General features: G+C 53.0%; 4 protein-coding genes across 4 annotated transcripts; 3 read left to right on the top strand and 1 right to left on the bottom strand.

Moving 5' to 3' along the window:
• Nucleotides 1-54: 54 nt before the first annotated feature.
• On the top strand, nucleotides 55-2,742 carry TRIREDRAFT_47424 (uncharacterized protein; the record flags this gene model as incomplete). The annotated part of the gene is made up of 4 exons (XM_006964375.1): nucleotides 55-130; nucleotides 201-618; nucleotides 676-2,294; nucleotides 2,358-2,742. Coding segments are annotated over exons 1-4 (2,493 nt in total), but the record flags the coding sequence as incomplete, so codon positions are not given.
• Nucleotides 2,743-6,356: 3,614 nt separating this feature from the next.
• On the top strand, nucleotides 6,357-6,851 carry TRIREDRAFT_106605 (uncharacterized protein; the record flags this gene model as incomplete). The annotated part of the gene is made up of 1 exon (XM_006964698.1): nucleotides 6,357-6,851. One exon carries the CDS (start codon nucleotides 6,357-6,359, stop codon nucleotides 6,849-6,851), a length of 495 nt encoding a protein of 164 aa, XP_006964760.1.
• A 1,787-nt stretch (nucleotides 6,852-8,638) lies between these two features.
• Nucleotides 8,639-10,264, top strand: TRIREDRAFT_106604 (uncharacterized protein; the record flags this gene model as incomplete). The annotated part of the gene is made up of 2 exons (XM_006964697.1): nucleotides 8,639-8,642; nucleotides 9,378-10,264. 2 exons carry the CDS (start codon nucleotides 8,639-8,641, stop codon nucleotides 10,262-10,264), a joined length of 891 nt encoding a protein of 296 aa, XP_006964759.1.
• Nucleotides 10,265-11,704: 1,440 nt separating this feature from the next.
• Nucleotides 11,705-12,388, bottom strand: TRIREDRAFT_106603 (ras small GTPase; the record flags this gene model as incomplete). Its single annotated transcript, XM_006964514.1, has 3 exons — nucleotides 11,705-11,803; nucleotides 11,861-11,935; nucleotides 12,008-12,388. 3 exons carry the CDS (start codon nucleotides 12,386-12,388, stop codon nucleotides 11,705-11,707), a joined length of 555 nt encoding a protein of 184 aa, XP_006964576.1.
• Nucleotides 12,389-13,697: the final 1,309 nt, after the last annotated feature.

Genomic DNA, 13,697 nt, shown 5'->3' with positions numbered 1-13,697 from the left:
TCTCCTCAAGCTCCTCAAGCTTCGCAAATACTGAGAGCAGCCTGCATCCCCGAGAAGGCATGTTGAATCCCATCCGCGACACCGGGATATCGGTTGCTTATGAGCCCGATAATGGCTCGCCTATCGTCGAGTGCGTCCCTGCGTGCCCGCTTCATGTCCCTGCTATGCTAGGCGGATACCAACTAATCGCGTGTGTACAGTATCGTGTTTGTCCATGGCCTACAGGGCCATCCATCCAAGACATGGACCTACCACCCCAAGGCAACCAATGCAGGAGGCAAGACAAAAAGAAAGAGCATCATACGCCGTCTTGCCAATCATTTGTTTCGAACGTCATTCAGCACGAAAAACTTCACTGCCACACCGTCTCTAGACAACAATACTCAGCTCAACCCTATATTCTGGCCTATCGACCTGATCTCCAAGGATTGCCCCGACTCGCGCATACTCATGTTTGGTTATGATAGCAAGATTACAAAGTACTTTGGAGGCGCGACAAATCAGAACGGTATTTTCTCGCATGGCAAGGATCTGCTGTTTGCCTTGTATAGAGAAAGACATTCTGACCGGCCGTTGGTGTTCGTTGCTCACAGCCTTGGAGGGATTATTGTCAAACAAGTAAGTCTATCATGAACTCCAGGCGCATATTCACATCGTACTCAACTTTCCCTCCAGATGCTCGCGGAGTCAGATTCGCTCTTGGAGACCCCATTCAGAGAGGTCGCCAAGTTCACTAGAGCAGTTATCTTCTTGGGCACACCACATCGGGGGAGCCAGGATGTCGCGGCTCTCGGGGAAGTAATGCGATCTGTCGTCAGCGCTCTAGGCATGGAGACATCAGCTGTGAACCTTCATGCTCTTGGTCTGAAGACCTCGGACTTGGAGAGGGCGCAAGAGGATTTCTCCAAGGTATGGCAGAAGTACAACTTTCGGGTCAAGACCTTTCAAGAAGGGCTCAGCTTTGCAAAATTCGGGAAGAAGGTGGTCCCAGATTACTCCTCACTGATTGGAGACCATCGCGAGTATGCGGAGACGCTACAAGCCAATCATTTGGAAATGTGTCGGTACTCGGGAAGAGATGACCCAAACTACCATAAAGTAGCTGGTGAGCTTCATATGATATACCGCTCTATTGAGAGATGCAACAGGATCGAAACACCTCCAAGCCGCCGGATGCAACAACCTTCGAGGCTCCTGAGTGACAGCTCTTCAAATGAACCAGTCTTTGCAGCCGGCTCCAACCAAGTCAGCGATGCCTGCCTCGAGTCTCTGTGGTTCCCAGCCATCAACAACCGGGTCCAGAACATTGAGAGCCCGGCCCATCGGACCTGTTCATGGTTATTCGCACACCTGGAGTATGAAGAGTGGTTCAACAGCAGAAGTAGGCACAGAAGCCACGGCCTTCTCTGGCTGAAAGGAAAGCCAGGTGCGGGCAAGTCCACTCTGATGAAGGAGGCATTTGGCCGCTCCATTGCGATGCAAGCCACATCCAGTTACAGCACGGCCGCCCACTTCTTCTGTGCCAAAGGGGTTGAGCTTGAACACACGAGCATTGGCCTTTTCCGCTCCCTGCTCTGCCAGCTTCTGCCTGGAGACAGGCCATCTCTCCAACGTTTCCACCAATACTGCAACAAGGCCAAGCTCCCATTCAAGAGCCATGGACAAACGGCAATGACTATTGCTTGGGAAGAGGCAGAATTGCGGCAATTGTTGAAGTCAGTTCTACTCAATCAGGCAAAGAGGACTATTATCTTCATTGATGCTCTCGATGAGTGTGATGAGGATAGTATACGTCCACTTGCGTACTTTTGGAGGTCAATCACCAAAGCTGCCCATGATCTAGGCCATGATCTCAATGTTTGCCTTTCCAGCAGACATTTCCCCACCATCTCGCTGAGTGATTGTGTGGAAATAGTAGTTGAACAGCACAACGGCGATGACATTGCAAGTTACGTGGATCAAAAGTTTCAGATATGTATGTCTGCACAGAGGTCGCACTGGGAGTTCTTGAAGCGAAAGATTCTGGAAAAGGCTGCTGGAGTCTTCCTTTGGGCCGTTTTAGTGGTGGAAGATGTGCTAAAGAATTGGGACAATGGTAGCTCGCTGCCAGCCCTGATTCAGCGCCTGAGAGATGTGCCAGAAGCATTGGAGAGCCTCTTCCGGAAGTTGTTTTCCGACCTGGAACCAAGCACAAGACAGTTGACGGCCCGGTTCTTTCAGTGGGCTGTTCTTGCGACGAAACCACTTCGCCTCCACGAATGGCACCATATAATGGCCTTCATTCGACAGCCTGCGTCAGCAGAGGTTTCATCCCGCCTTGCAAGCAGGCAACAAAGGCTTCATGCTTATGAGTCGAGGCCAGCAGCGTTTGGGTCACTCGGAGAATGGCGCCAGTCAGTCCATTTCACCGAGAGCGACGAACAGCTTGAGAAGCAAATCAGAAGTCTGTCAAGGGGCCTCGTGGAGATTAGTAAAGCCTGGACGAGTGTGCCACAAAAGGCGGAAACCGAAGTCATATCTATGTGTGCAGGAGCAGGATCGCTCGACTTGGAACATGGCGACTCCAGGGTCGTGCAGGTTATACACGAATCGGTGCGTGACTTCTTTCTGAGAGGCAATGGATTCTCTGCGCTTGATTCCAGCCTACAGAACCATCCGATCGGCAATGGCCATCTGGCAATAATGACCACCTGCCTGGATTACGTCCATATCTCCGAGCTAGATGCCCTCGTCAAAGCCCGAATTCTCGCGGCTGGTCGTCGAGTCAGAGAGAAACATTTGAAAAGGACGAGCTCCAGTGACGCACATTCCGGCCATTCAGCAGTCAGCAAACAGCCACGGCGGTCGGTGGAAGGAGATCAGAAAGCATTCATTTTCGACGCTTTAAGTGCTTCAAAACCTGCCGTGGGCATAGATATCGGCAGCTGGTTGGCACATGATGGTCTTGCTCCATTGGGATGGGCACACCAAGATGAGCTTCCTTGCGAGTCTGCCACGTCGTCGTCTGACGGAAGCCCTGCGCCGATGCTAGAAGACTATCCCGCGCTGCTTTCATATGCAACCTCTGAGATGTTTATACATGCTCGACTGGCCGAGGAGGATGGAGTTGACCAAACCTCGATGATCAAGCGGTTCGAAGGAACATGGAGCCGATGGCGTGCACTCAGAGAAGACATACCAAACGGGATCCCTATGCGCTCGTACGCTTTGCAGCTGGGCCTAATGTCATGGGAGGTGCCTCCTAGTGCTTTACAGCAGCAAGTGGAGGACGACGATAGCTCCTCTGACCGGTCCGAAAGTGTTGCGAGTTTCAGTTCGGCGAGCAGCCACGCAGCTGTTCGTATTCGGCGACGCAGCTCACGGCCCAAGCACCAGTATCGATGATAGCATGCTGGCTTTTTCGAGTGGTGACGAGGCGAAAGCATACTTGGCCATCACGAAGTGATGTTGGAGCACATCACGGCTCGCTACTTCAGAAGCATCCTATCTCGATAGTTGCGCGATGACAACAGGTTTAGTCGGAGCACGCCTATGCTAAGCCTAAGGAAACTGCCTAAATGGGTACATGAAAACGCGGGGATTGGACCGAGTGCCTCCACTGGGCGTCGTAACGTCTGTCGGGCGACGAGTCGAGACACAGAGTGGCGCGGGGGCTAATACAAAGCAGTTGGACAAAAGCCCCTGAGCAGAACGGTTGCAAGCCACGAGCTTTCTGGCGTGGTACTACGGTAGCATGGAATCAATAGTCTTACATGCACGCAGATGTGCTGGTCCCCTCCCCAAGGCTGGTCGCACGCTGTCCGGAACCTGGCTGCCAACAGTCAAAACGCGTATCGACCTGTCTGCATCGCCGTCATTTGCGCCAGTGGCGATCCTCATCGGCGGCAAGGGGTCGCCTCGTTTAAAGGGGCATGATGAAGAAGCCAGCCAAGAGAAGGATGATGCAAACTGCTGACTCGCCCGTCCCGACGGCTTGTATGTAGTGCCGCCAGTCAATCAGTCGACGACATGCTCTCAATCAGGCAACTCACTCTTCGACCTAACAGACCATTGAAGACGAACTGATGCCATCAAAACGCCATGCAGGCGCCTCGGCTGCTACCTGACTAAGGAGACCAGGCCAGGCCATTCGTACTCGTACTTGGAACCGGATGGCAGATGGCACGAAGGACGAGCCAATGGATGGACGACTGATACGCGTGGTGGCCAGGATTGACTTGGGGGGGGAAGGGGGGCCATCCCGGAACGGCCTCCACAAGGTTCCCAAGCCGCACAACGTCTGGGTGGCCATGGGCAGGGACCGGCTCGCCTGCAGTCTGCATTGAATGGTGCTGATGCTGTCGAAAGGCTTGTGGGAGGATGCAAGCGTGGGAGTAGTAATAGCATCAAAATGCAGTTCCTGGTCAAGGGCTAGGGAGGGGGGACGATGCGCGTACCGATATTGCGTCTACCGATGCCGGTGCAGGTATATCGACTGGTCAAGCGCATCGCGATGCGGCAGTACGCTGCTGTTGATTTTCGTACTCGTCAAGGGGGGCTTTTTCCCGCGTATGGAGACACGAGGCTGAGTACAGAGAGATTGAGGCAAGCAAGACAGACGAGACTGGCGAGACAGACAAGACGGACAAGGGCGCAGAGAAAGAGAAAGAGAGAGAGGGGGGGAGAGGGAGCGAGCGAGAGCAGAAGAGACAGACAGGGCAGAGACTGAGCGACGATGGTCTTATCTTCGTCACCTCAGTGTCATCGATGATAAGCGAGCGGTGCAGCAGCTCCGTCCAGAGCGCAACACTCGTATGTCGCCAGAGCCCAGTCGAGCCAGCCCAGCCAAATCAACTCATGCTCTCCATGCGCGGCGGTCCTTTCATCTGGGTCCCATCACTTCAAGACGCGGGACATGAAGAGCCCACGTTTTGCGCAGCAGCTGGGGCATCGTCGAACCCGGAGCTTCTTTGTTCCCCTGCATCGGCTGCATGCACTAAAGCGATGCCACAGGGGCCTTAGCGCGCTGCCGTTAGTGGCCTTTGGTGGCTCGGGCAGCGCTAGCCGGGCTGGTCTAGGCTCTGGAGTGGCCCGAGCGGCAAGAGGGCAATCTCGCTCCCCTGGGCCTGGCAGCAGGGGATCCGACATGGACAGCAAGAGGGCAAGAAATAGTGGTGATACGACTAGGTAGTGGTCCTGGCATGGGCTCGCACGAGGAACATGGGCCGTCCAAGACGTCTGTGGCATCAGGTACCCGCGAGATGAGCAGATGCTACCTGGGCCGCGCAAGGCCGTTTGCTCTTGTCTGGAGAGCTAGAAGAGTGTCCGGGAGTGCCCCTCAAGTACCCGCTAGAGCATGTCGAGGTACCCACTAGCGCCAAGCTCGAGCGCAAACGCCTGCAGCTTCAGGTGCTTTTAGCCTTGAACCGCTGCCAGGTGCTGGTCCAAGTACAGCGGCAGGTACAGCAGCAGGTACAGCAGCAGGTACGAGTGCAGATACAAACGGGGTACCGGCGCTCGCCTCCCTCCTTCCCAATATCAGGCTACCGGCTGCTCTCGTCCTCGACTCCCGTCTCCCCATATTCTCGGTTCAACAGCCAGCGCTTCTCCTCTTCTCTCACGACGACAGCCCGATCGATAGACGCAGTTGGACTGGCTCGAGTCGCTTGTGTCAAGATCAAACTTCCGTCAAGGCGTCCCAGAAGATCGAAGCTCGCCAATGTCCACCATCTAGACGGCACCTCACTTCATCCCTCGTGGCTGCTCAGCACCACAGCTTCCCTTCCTCCTCCCCCTCCTCTGTCCTGCTCCGCTTCTCTCTCCTCTCTCAACCTCGACGCTTGAAGCTTCTACCTACTCTTCTCATTCTCTCCTTCACTCTCTTGCGTACCGGACTTGCCACAAACAGTCCGAGACATTCGAACTCGTCGTCGCCACTCGCAGACGGTGCCTTGGTGTCAGGCAAACTCTCCCGGGCTGTGCAGGGTCCATTGTGCCATTTTCCAATTCTCGTGCAACACAGGTATGGATCTCAATTCTACTATTCGCTGCTGCTCTGGGCCTGCATGTGCCATCCGGGTCCGTGCCAGGTGCTTTGTGCACTTTCACTTTTTGCCTACCTTGCCTACCTACTTACCTACATTGCTCTATTTTCCCTCTCTCTTCCGCACTCGCTTTTCCCTTTGGAAGCTCTCCCTTGCATATGTTCAAGATGCTGATCTCCATCCGGTAGGAGAAATTGTTTCCTCGAGGCTCTGTTTTGCTGCCTTTTTTCAATAGCTGCCTGCCATTCTTTCCGCACTTCAAGTGACGGGATCTCAACTTTGGCCACTTTCCCACACTCGTCACTTTCGCCTTGACCTCCCACATTCCTCGCTATGGCGGCTGCTCCTGAGAAGAGGCAGTCTACTGCCAGCGTTCGCCTCACTCGAGAGGTGACCATCGAGATTTCCGTGCCTGACAAGGCTCTCACCCCAACTGTGGGCGTCTATGCCGTTCCGACCAACGCCACGTCGGTAACCAGCATCACATCGAACCCGCACTCAGACAAGACGACGACCAATCCCTTTGACGCCGACATTGAGGCTCTCAACTCGCACAGCTCCCTCGACAAGCCCATGCGGAAAAGCGTCACACTGGATGCAAAGAAGGATTGCCAGGTCTGGCCCGGCAAGGACCATTGGGAGCGACAGGCCAAGCAGGCCAAGATGCAGCGCAACAACTGCGCCTGCATGGCCAAACTGAGCCCTCGCAACAAGATCATTGTTAAGGTCCTCATCATCGTGCTGGTCGTGGGCGTCGCCGTCAGCGTTGGCTTTGGCATCAGCAAGCCTCTCGGCGCACCCCTCTGGGGCAAGAAGTCGGACGACTAAAGGCAAACACCGCTCTCTCGAAGATGAAGATGCTCCCTATGACGAAACGTCGCACGACCCTTTGATTCACAGGCCATCCATTGGGGCCTAACCTTTGACCATACGCAATTACAACCTTTCTCTGCGAGGTTTCCCTTTCCCTTCATCATCGGGCGCACATTGTGCTACCCTTGGTGTTCTGATGCCGGATGCCGTGCCGGCAACCTTTTCGTCTTTGATTGAGGATTTGTTGGGGACGTGCGAGATACCCCCGCTATCACGGACGTTGTCCCTGTTTCTTGTTCCATTTCTTTTTTACTCTTTTTTGAGATGCTCACTTTAATTGCGTATGGCCCTTTGGAAGCAAATGAAGGAAACTTCATGTTACAGCCGGGCGTTAACGGAGTTGCGTGGATTTTGGCCCCATGTTTGGCGCTCATATACGGTAGAAATACGACTGGATGGACTTGTGCTTTGTCTAGAGCGCGAAGTTGTTTGCTTCTTGTCAGTTACCTACATAACGGATACATAAAAGCACCATGTCATTCACAAAAGAGTCGTCGTTTGTTAACACCGCGCGAAGCGTCCTGCACATGGCTTCTTTTACTCTCGTCCCCTCTATCTCCTGGGTTTTTTTGCCTGCTTTTGGCTATGGTGTCTGTGACTGGTCTGATTTTCGGTGCTGCTGCTGAAAGAGGGCAATTGGTGTAACATTGCGCTACAACCCCCGTCAGGGGTTGCGAACTTTGGACTTGGTTGACCAGGATGCTTCTTGCCTGATGTTTGCCAATGCGAGAAAGAAAGAGTTTTTCGCTTCCCTTCTTTTTTTCTCTTAATGCGGATCAAAATACTAGCACGATGGTGTGCTGAAATTGACGACGCTGCTCTAGAATGCAGCTGATGGTGGTTTGCATGTTGATGCGCAGCATCGACGCATGCAGAAAAGACAGTGGATGATGTGGAATGGGGGCTCTTGGTGCTGCATGCGATCAAGCCGCTGCCAATTGGCCACGCGGGTGCCGTTTGATGGCGTCGCGCGGGTCGTAACGAGTCGCGCGACGGATCAAGTTAGATGCCCAGATGTCATTGATGCAGGGCAGATCGAGTAAAGATGGATGGATTGACGTTTTGCATTCGGGGACGTTGGACGATGAGTAACACGAAGCGACATGTGAAGAAAGTCAAGTGAGGTTCCGGTAGGGCAGTCGAATACACGTATTTGCAGTTACCTAGGTAGGTAGGTAGTTAGCAACCTACATGCAGAGCTTCTAATAATAATAACCTTGACGATAGTAGTACCGAATCTTGTGTGGGAGACATAGAAAGGAGGGAAGGCAAAATATGGAGATTGAAAGGCGATACACGTATTTGCACGCAAGGCACGGTTAGTACCTGTGATCGCGGGATAACTCGAGTGGCCAATGAGAGGGTCAGGAGGCTGCTGGAGTGGGGCTACTGGTTGAGGGTGCTTGGTGGAGTGAAATAGTAGGTAGTTGTTGACGATTGCTGCTTTGATCATTCTTCTCTATGATTGGAAGGAATTCCATGACTTTTTGCTTTGGAATTTACGTTTATTGATTGATATGAAAGTACTCCTATACTGTTATAGTATGGATAATTCTATTAGAAAAAGTATCTAGTGCTGGTTTACTAAACTCATAGCCTTCTAGGTAGCTATAAAAGTTAAAAGTAATAGTATATCTAGCTGACACAGATAAAGCATACTACTATGCAGTCGCAAGACTACTATGATGTATGAGAAAGGCATCAAATAGATTCATTAGTAGGCCAAGCGTTTGCCGGACAAAATGAGTATGCACTTATACAAGGGTGATGGCCTCTGTTGTTGCCTAGTACATATGTCATTTAATATGGAGTTACGTCAAAAACTCTGTATCAGGGAGATTGAAAACCCATTGACCCGCCAACCGGCTATCTTACAGTCTCTTTCCTTTACTTTGGATCTCTCATTCACACAAGCCTCCGAGCCATGTCACCTGAGTCCTTGTGTTAGAGCAGTCCCAGCCTACAGACACCACCACGCCTGGTTCACCACATCGGCATAACCATGTTCAAAATTTTCTCTACAGAGGTTCATCCTTGTCCTTGATAATGTACCAAGATTCTATGTGTTTCATTATTGATTTCACTATATCAGTAGCAAGCCTATGTTGTATTGCTGCTGTATGGCACCACATACAAGGTCCCTGCCACCCGCCAATAGACTTGGAAAGAAAAAGGCAGGAACAACTTGCCAGCTGGCTGCCAGCTGCACAGGCAACCACCCTCAGCTGGCAGCACCTCGTGGCCATGCTTAGTCAAGAAGAAGTTGAAAGATGAAGCAGGAAGAATGGGAAAGAAGGACTGATGACGCCTTTTCCTCTCTTCTCCACCTCGTCCGCGTTCTGTTCCCTTCTCCTCCCACATCTTTCATGGTCCTTGAAGCCAACACCAACACTCCAGCCCTTCACTTTCCATCATCACACAAAAAAGAAACACACTCTTTTACCCCCCATCATCTCATCATTATATTGAACACCTCTCTAGAAAAGAGAATCAAAAACCAGCAGCTCGTCATGGAGGAAGAAAAGGAAGTCTCCCCCGTCTGGTTCGCCATCGCCGTCACCATGGCCGTCTTCTTTCTCTTCAACGTCCTCATGGCCATCATCTGGGTCCTCCTCCCCGACGACCTCTGCTTCCCTCCCTTTTCTGCCCACCAAGCCGCCCTCCGCGCCGCTCGTTACCACAACCGTCCCCAGGCATACGCGTACACCGCGCAGAGCTACTACAGTCTTCGATCCGTCTACGTCGACGGCTCGCGCTCTCGCCAGGTCACCGTGTTCAACGGCTATGTCGAGACGGATGAGGACTTTGATGCCTGGGCGTACTGGGCCACCGACTCTGAGGAGACGCTTGGAAACTCTGCCTTTGGTCGCCTTCAGTCCCAGTCTCAGTCTCTCCGATCCGGTCAGACGCAGGGCCAGTTCCAGTACTACCGCCAGCACGACCTTCACAGTAACGCAGGCACAGCCGTCACCGGCTCTGCTGCTTCTTCTACCCGCGGACTCGGCTACCATCGCAACGAGCGTGCTCAGCTGCCCTCTCCAGCCAGTACCCTCACCGGTGCGCGAGGCCACGCGGCGAGGCTCGCCCTCGGCATAAGGCCCGAGTACAATCCCGAGCCGCGCATGGAGGCATCTCCTGACGGAGCTCCTCCTCGCTACTCGCAGCTCCCGAGGGAGGTCCACTGCAGCCTGCACCCACGCGTGTATCCGTACCCGCAGACGCCGCCTCCCGTGCGCACTTGGGGTCATGGAAGCGCCGCAACGATTCGTCCGGTGGTTGAGAATCATCGTCGTGAGACTGGTGCTTCGCAGGACAAGGTCTACGTCAAGCCAAAGGCTGAGTCCATTGGAGAGAGCGACTCTGATTAAGGCGTTACTTGAGCAAGGTGTCGGTGAGTCTTGATTCTCGTACAGTGAGGATAGGTGCCCCTGAACGTGGAATGGCGACATATATATACGGACGAAAGTTGTCATCATGAAGGAGCTTCATGGAACCACCTTTCAACAAAAGCACACACACAAAAAAAAGGACCATCTCCACCATCAGAAACATCTCAACTCTTTGACTGCGATAATTGCAACATAATCGACCAGCTCTTTGGCTGCTTTTTTTCAAAGAACATGGGAGGTGGATTTGCATTCTCAATCATTTCCTGGCTCACTTGACGGATAAAACACAACTCCGTCTGAGCAATTTGATCATGTACGGGATATATGCAAACACACCCACACACTGGGAAACGGGGAAATTACGGAAATGGGAACAAGGGAACAACAACTGGGCACTGAGCATTGGTGAAGAAAAAAGGGCGGTTACCGGGTTCATTATTCTTGCTTAATAGCCTGCTTGCGGGCAGAGAAGTAGGTAGTCAACTTGGTATTTCAAGCTCAATAATCATCAGGCCACGTGAAGAAAATAAGGTATGGACAGTGAAAGAACGAATGGGAGAGAGTTAAAGGTAAAGGATGAGTATACCATACCAAATGCCATATATACCTATATATAAGGTACGTCTCAACTAACGAATCACATCTGATCGTCTCAACAGCAGATCCATCCCACAAAGTCAACATGGCAAGGAGCATATGAATCGTGGACCATTGATTAAGTAACGATAAATCATCAGACTTGGCCCAGCCATGTCCCTTTCACCTCCATTTTTGAAACCCCTTGAGAACCTTTCTTCATGGCCCAGAATTTGCTCCGCCCCTCAAAAGCGCATACCTTTGGAAAAGCAGAAGTATAAAATATGAGAGTGCTTGGAAAAAAAAAAAAAAAAAAAACGACCTTTGGATGAAAAAAAGTACAGGTACCATTTCTGTTTCTCCTTGTTACCTACTTTACTTGTAAGCATTCTTTGCCAATCCAAACCAGAGAGCCGGGCGATTCTACGGCTACGGCCTCAGGGTGTAGCGCAGCTCTCATGGCGTCCCTCTTCTGCCGCCAGTCCCAGACCCCAAAGGGCTCGCCTCTCCGCCTTGGTGAATAATCAGCGCGACGGCCTTAGCAAAAGTGCATCATGGGCAAAGACGACAAAGACGGCGGCCTGCAGGGGGTCCTCCTAGTATACGAATCATTGTTCAATCGCCTCTATGAGCAGCAATAGCCGTTCGCGTTCCGCAAGAGCAATGATATACCGCCATCAGTTTCAGCTGAGATGCAGGTTTTCTTCTGACGCCGCCGCTCGAGTTACGTCTCGCGGCACTCGCGCATTAAAATGTATATCGTAAAGAAAATGGCGTGGCGAGAAAAAGAATAAGCATAAATCTAGTCAAGCCTTGAATGGGGAGCAAGCGCTGCTAGAGACTTCACACAGACTGATATAGTAATAACGGCTCGCCGACGTTTTCGATCTCGGGAATGGTGCACTTGAGGTCAAATGCTTTGGACAGGACAATTTTGAAAATCTGGCTGGATTAGCCTCTCTCATACAATGCTCGGGGATGGAAAGACGACAGACGTACCTTTTGCACGTTGATGCTATGGCTTGTACTTGAGAAAATCAGAGACGCCCGCATAGCCTTGGCAAACCGTCTTGCCTATAAAGTCGCATGTCAGTCAGCAGAGCATCCCTAGACAAGGCAATTAAAGGCCTTCTCAAGCACGCGTACCTGGCTGGAAATCTCCTCCTGGTCCTGGATCGGAAAGTTGACAAAGTGGTCGTACTTGGTGCCGACCAGGACGGGAATGGCCGTCTTGTTGAAACCTCGCCCCTGCCGGTACCACTCCTTGATGCTGTTGAGCGTGCTCTTGCGCGTCAGGTCAAACATGAACAAGATGGCGACTGCGTCGTTGCAGACGAGCGGGAGCATGTTGACAAACTCGCGCTGGCCGCCCAGGTCCCAGATGGAAAATGTGATTTCCGTGTTGCGAATGCTAATTGTCTTCTCCATGAAATTGACGCCCAGCGTCTGGATGTAGTCCTCGTCCCAGCTGCCCTCGACGTACTTGACCATGAGCGACGTCTTGCCAATCTGGGCATCGCCGACCATGCCGACCTTGATGACGACGTGGCTCCGGCCGTTTGCTTGTTCGCTCGAACTCGGCCGGTACTCATTGTAGGGCGGAGGGGCCGGGTTGGACAGGCCGCTAGCCGGTCTCGAGAGCGACGACACCGGGGGAGTGTGTCGGCTGGGCGAGTCCTCCTCCTGCCTCAGGCTGCCGGCAATGCTATGGTCGAACGAGTGGCTCTGCTGGTGGTGGGCGCCATTGCTAGAGGCGGCTTCCGATGCGCCGTCGAAGCCGGCAAGGGTGTCGTCGGGGCCTATGCTGGTGTCGGCGTCGTGCTGGGGCATGAAGTCTTGCTGCTGGGAAAAGTCCATCTCCGGCGTCTCGACGGCGGTGGCGTCGTGGAACCTGGCTGAGCGATTCGCGGTGTTGGTCGAGGAATCCAAGCTGGATCAAGGGAGAGAGACGAGGGAGAGAGAGGCGGCGGGGTGCTGGCGAATGACGAGCGGCTGGATATGAAGAAGAAGAAGAAGAAGAAGAAGAAGCGGATTGGATTAAAGAAGCAGGGCGGCTGTATGGATGGTTCGTCGGGTATGAATCTGATGCAGCTCGTGTGGAGGGTATCAGCGGTCGGTCGGGGTCGGAGTCGGAGTCGGTTGGTGCCAGCAAACAAACAAGCGGTTGGCTGCGCAGGATACCTTGGGTAGGTAAGGTAAGGTAGGTAAGTAGGTAGAGTAAGAGAAAGACCAAGAGGCGACAAAGGAGGGAACGAAGGTGAAGAAGGGAAGCGGCAGCTGGTGGAACAACAAAGGAAACAAGAGCCGGCCAAAGTCAAGGGCGAGAAAGTCAAACGGCGCAGATGGAAAGCTTCAGCAAGATTGGAGTCTGGAGGCTTGTGGGATTGATAATAGTCGGGCAATAGTAAAGGTAGCTGGAGCCGTAATAGCAGGTGGATGAGGGGTGGTGAGAGTCAGGTAACGAGCAGGGAAGACGGAGCGGGAGACTGAACGGGCCTAGCAGGGGTTTGTGAGGTTGGTGAGGTATGGATTCGTTCAGGCTGGGGACAGCGAGGCTCGGGCCGGAATTACACGCAGCCCGGCGTCCATCACGCCTGGAACTCCAGAGAACATTGACCTAAGCTTTGAGGCCCAACAGCAGCGGAGCGGGCGCGAGAGGGCCAGTGAGTGCGCTATACAGGCGGCTGCTGACCACTAACAGGCTGCTGATGCCCAGCGAGGCTAAGGGGGTGGTTTTGCAGGGCGATGCGTTGACGTGACGTGACGTGACGAGCTGAGATTTGATGGCCGATGAGGGCGAGCAGGGGTGCGAAGAGCGACGAGGTGGGGAGGAGGA

This window comes from Trichoderma reesei (assembly GCF_000167675.1).
Source record: "Trichoderma reesei QM6a unplaced genomic scaffold TRIREscaffold_7, whole genome shotgun sequence".
NCBI lineage: Eukaryota > Fungi > Ascomycota > Sordariomycetes > Hypocreales > Hypocreaceae > Trichoderma > Trichoderma reesei.
Note: the sequence above shows the minus strand (reverse complement) of the source record. Positions and strands in the feature narration are given on the sequence as shown.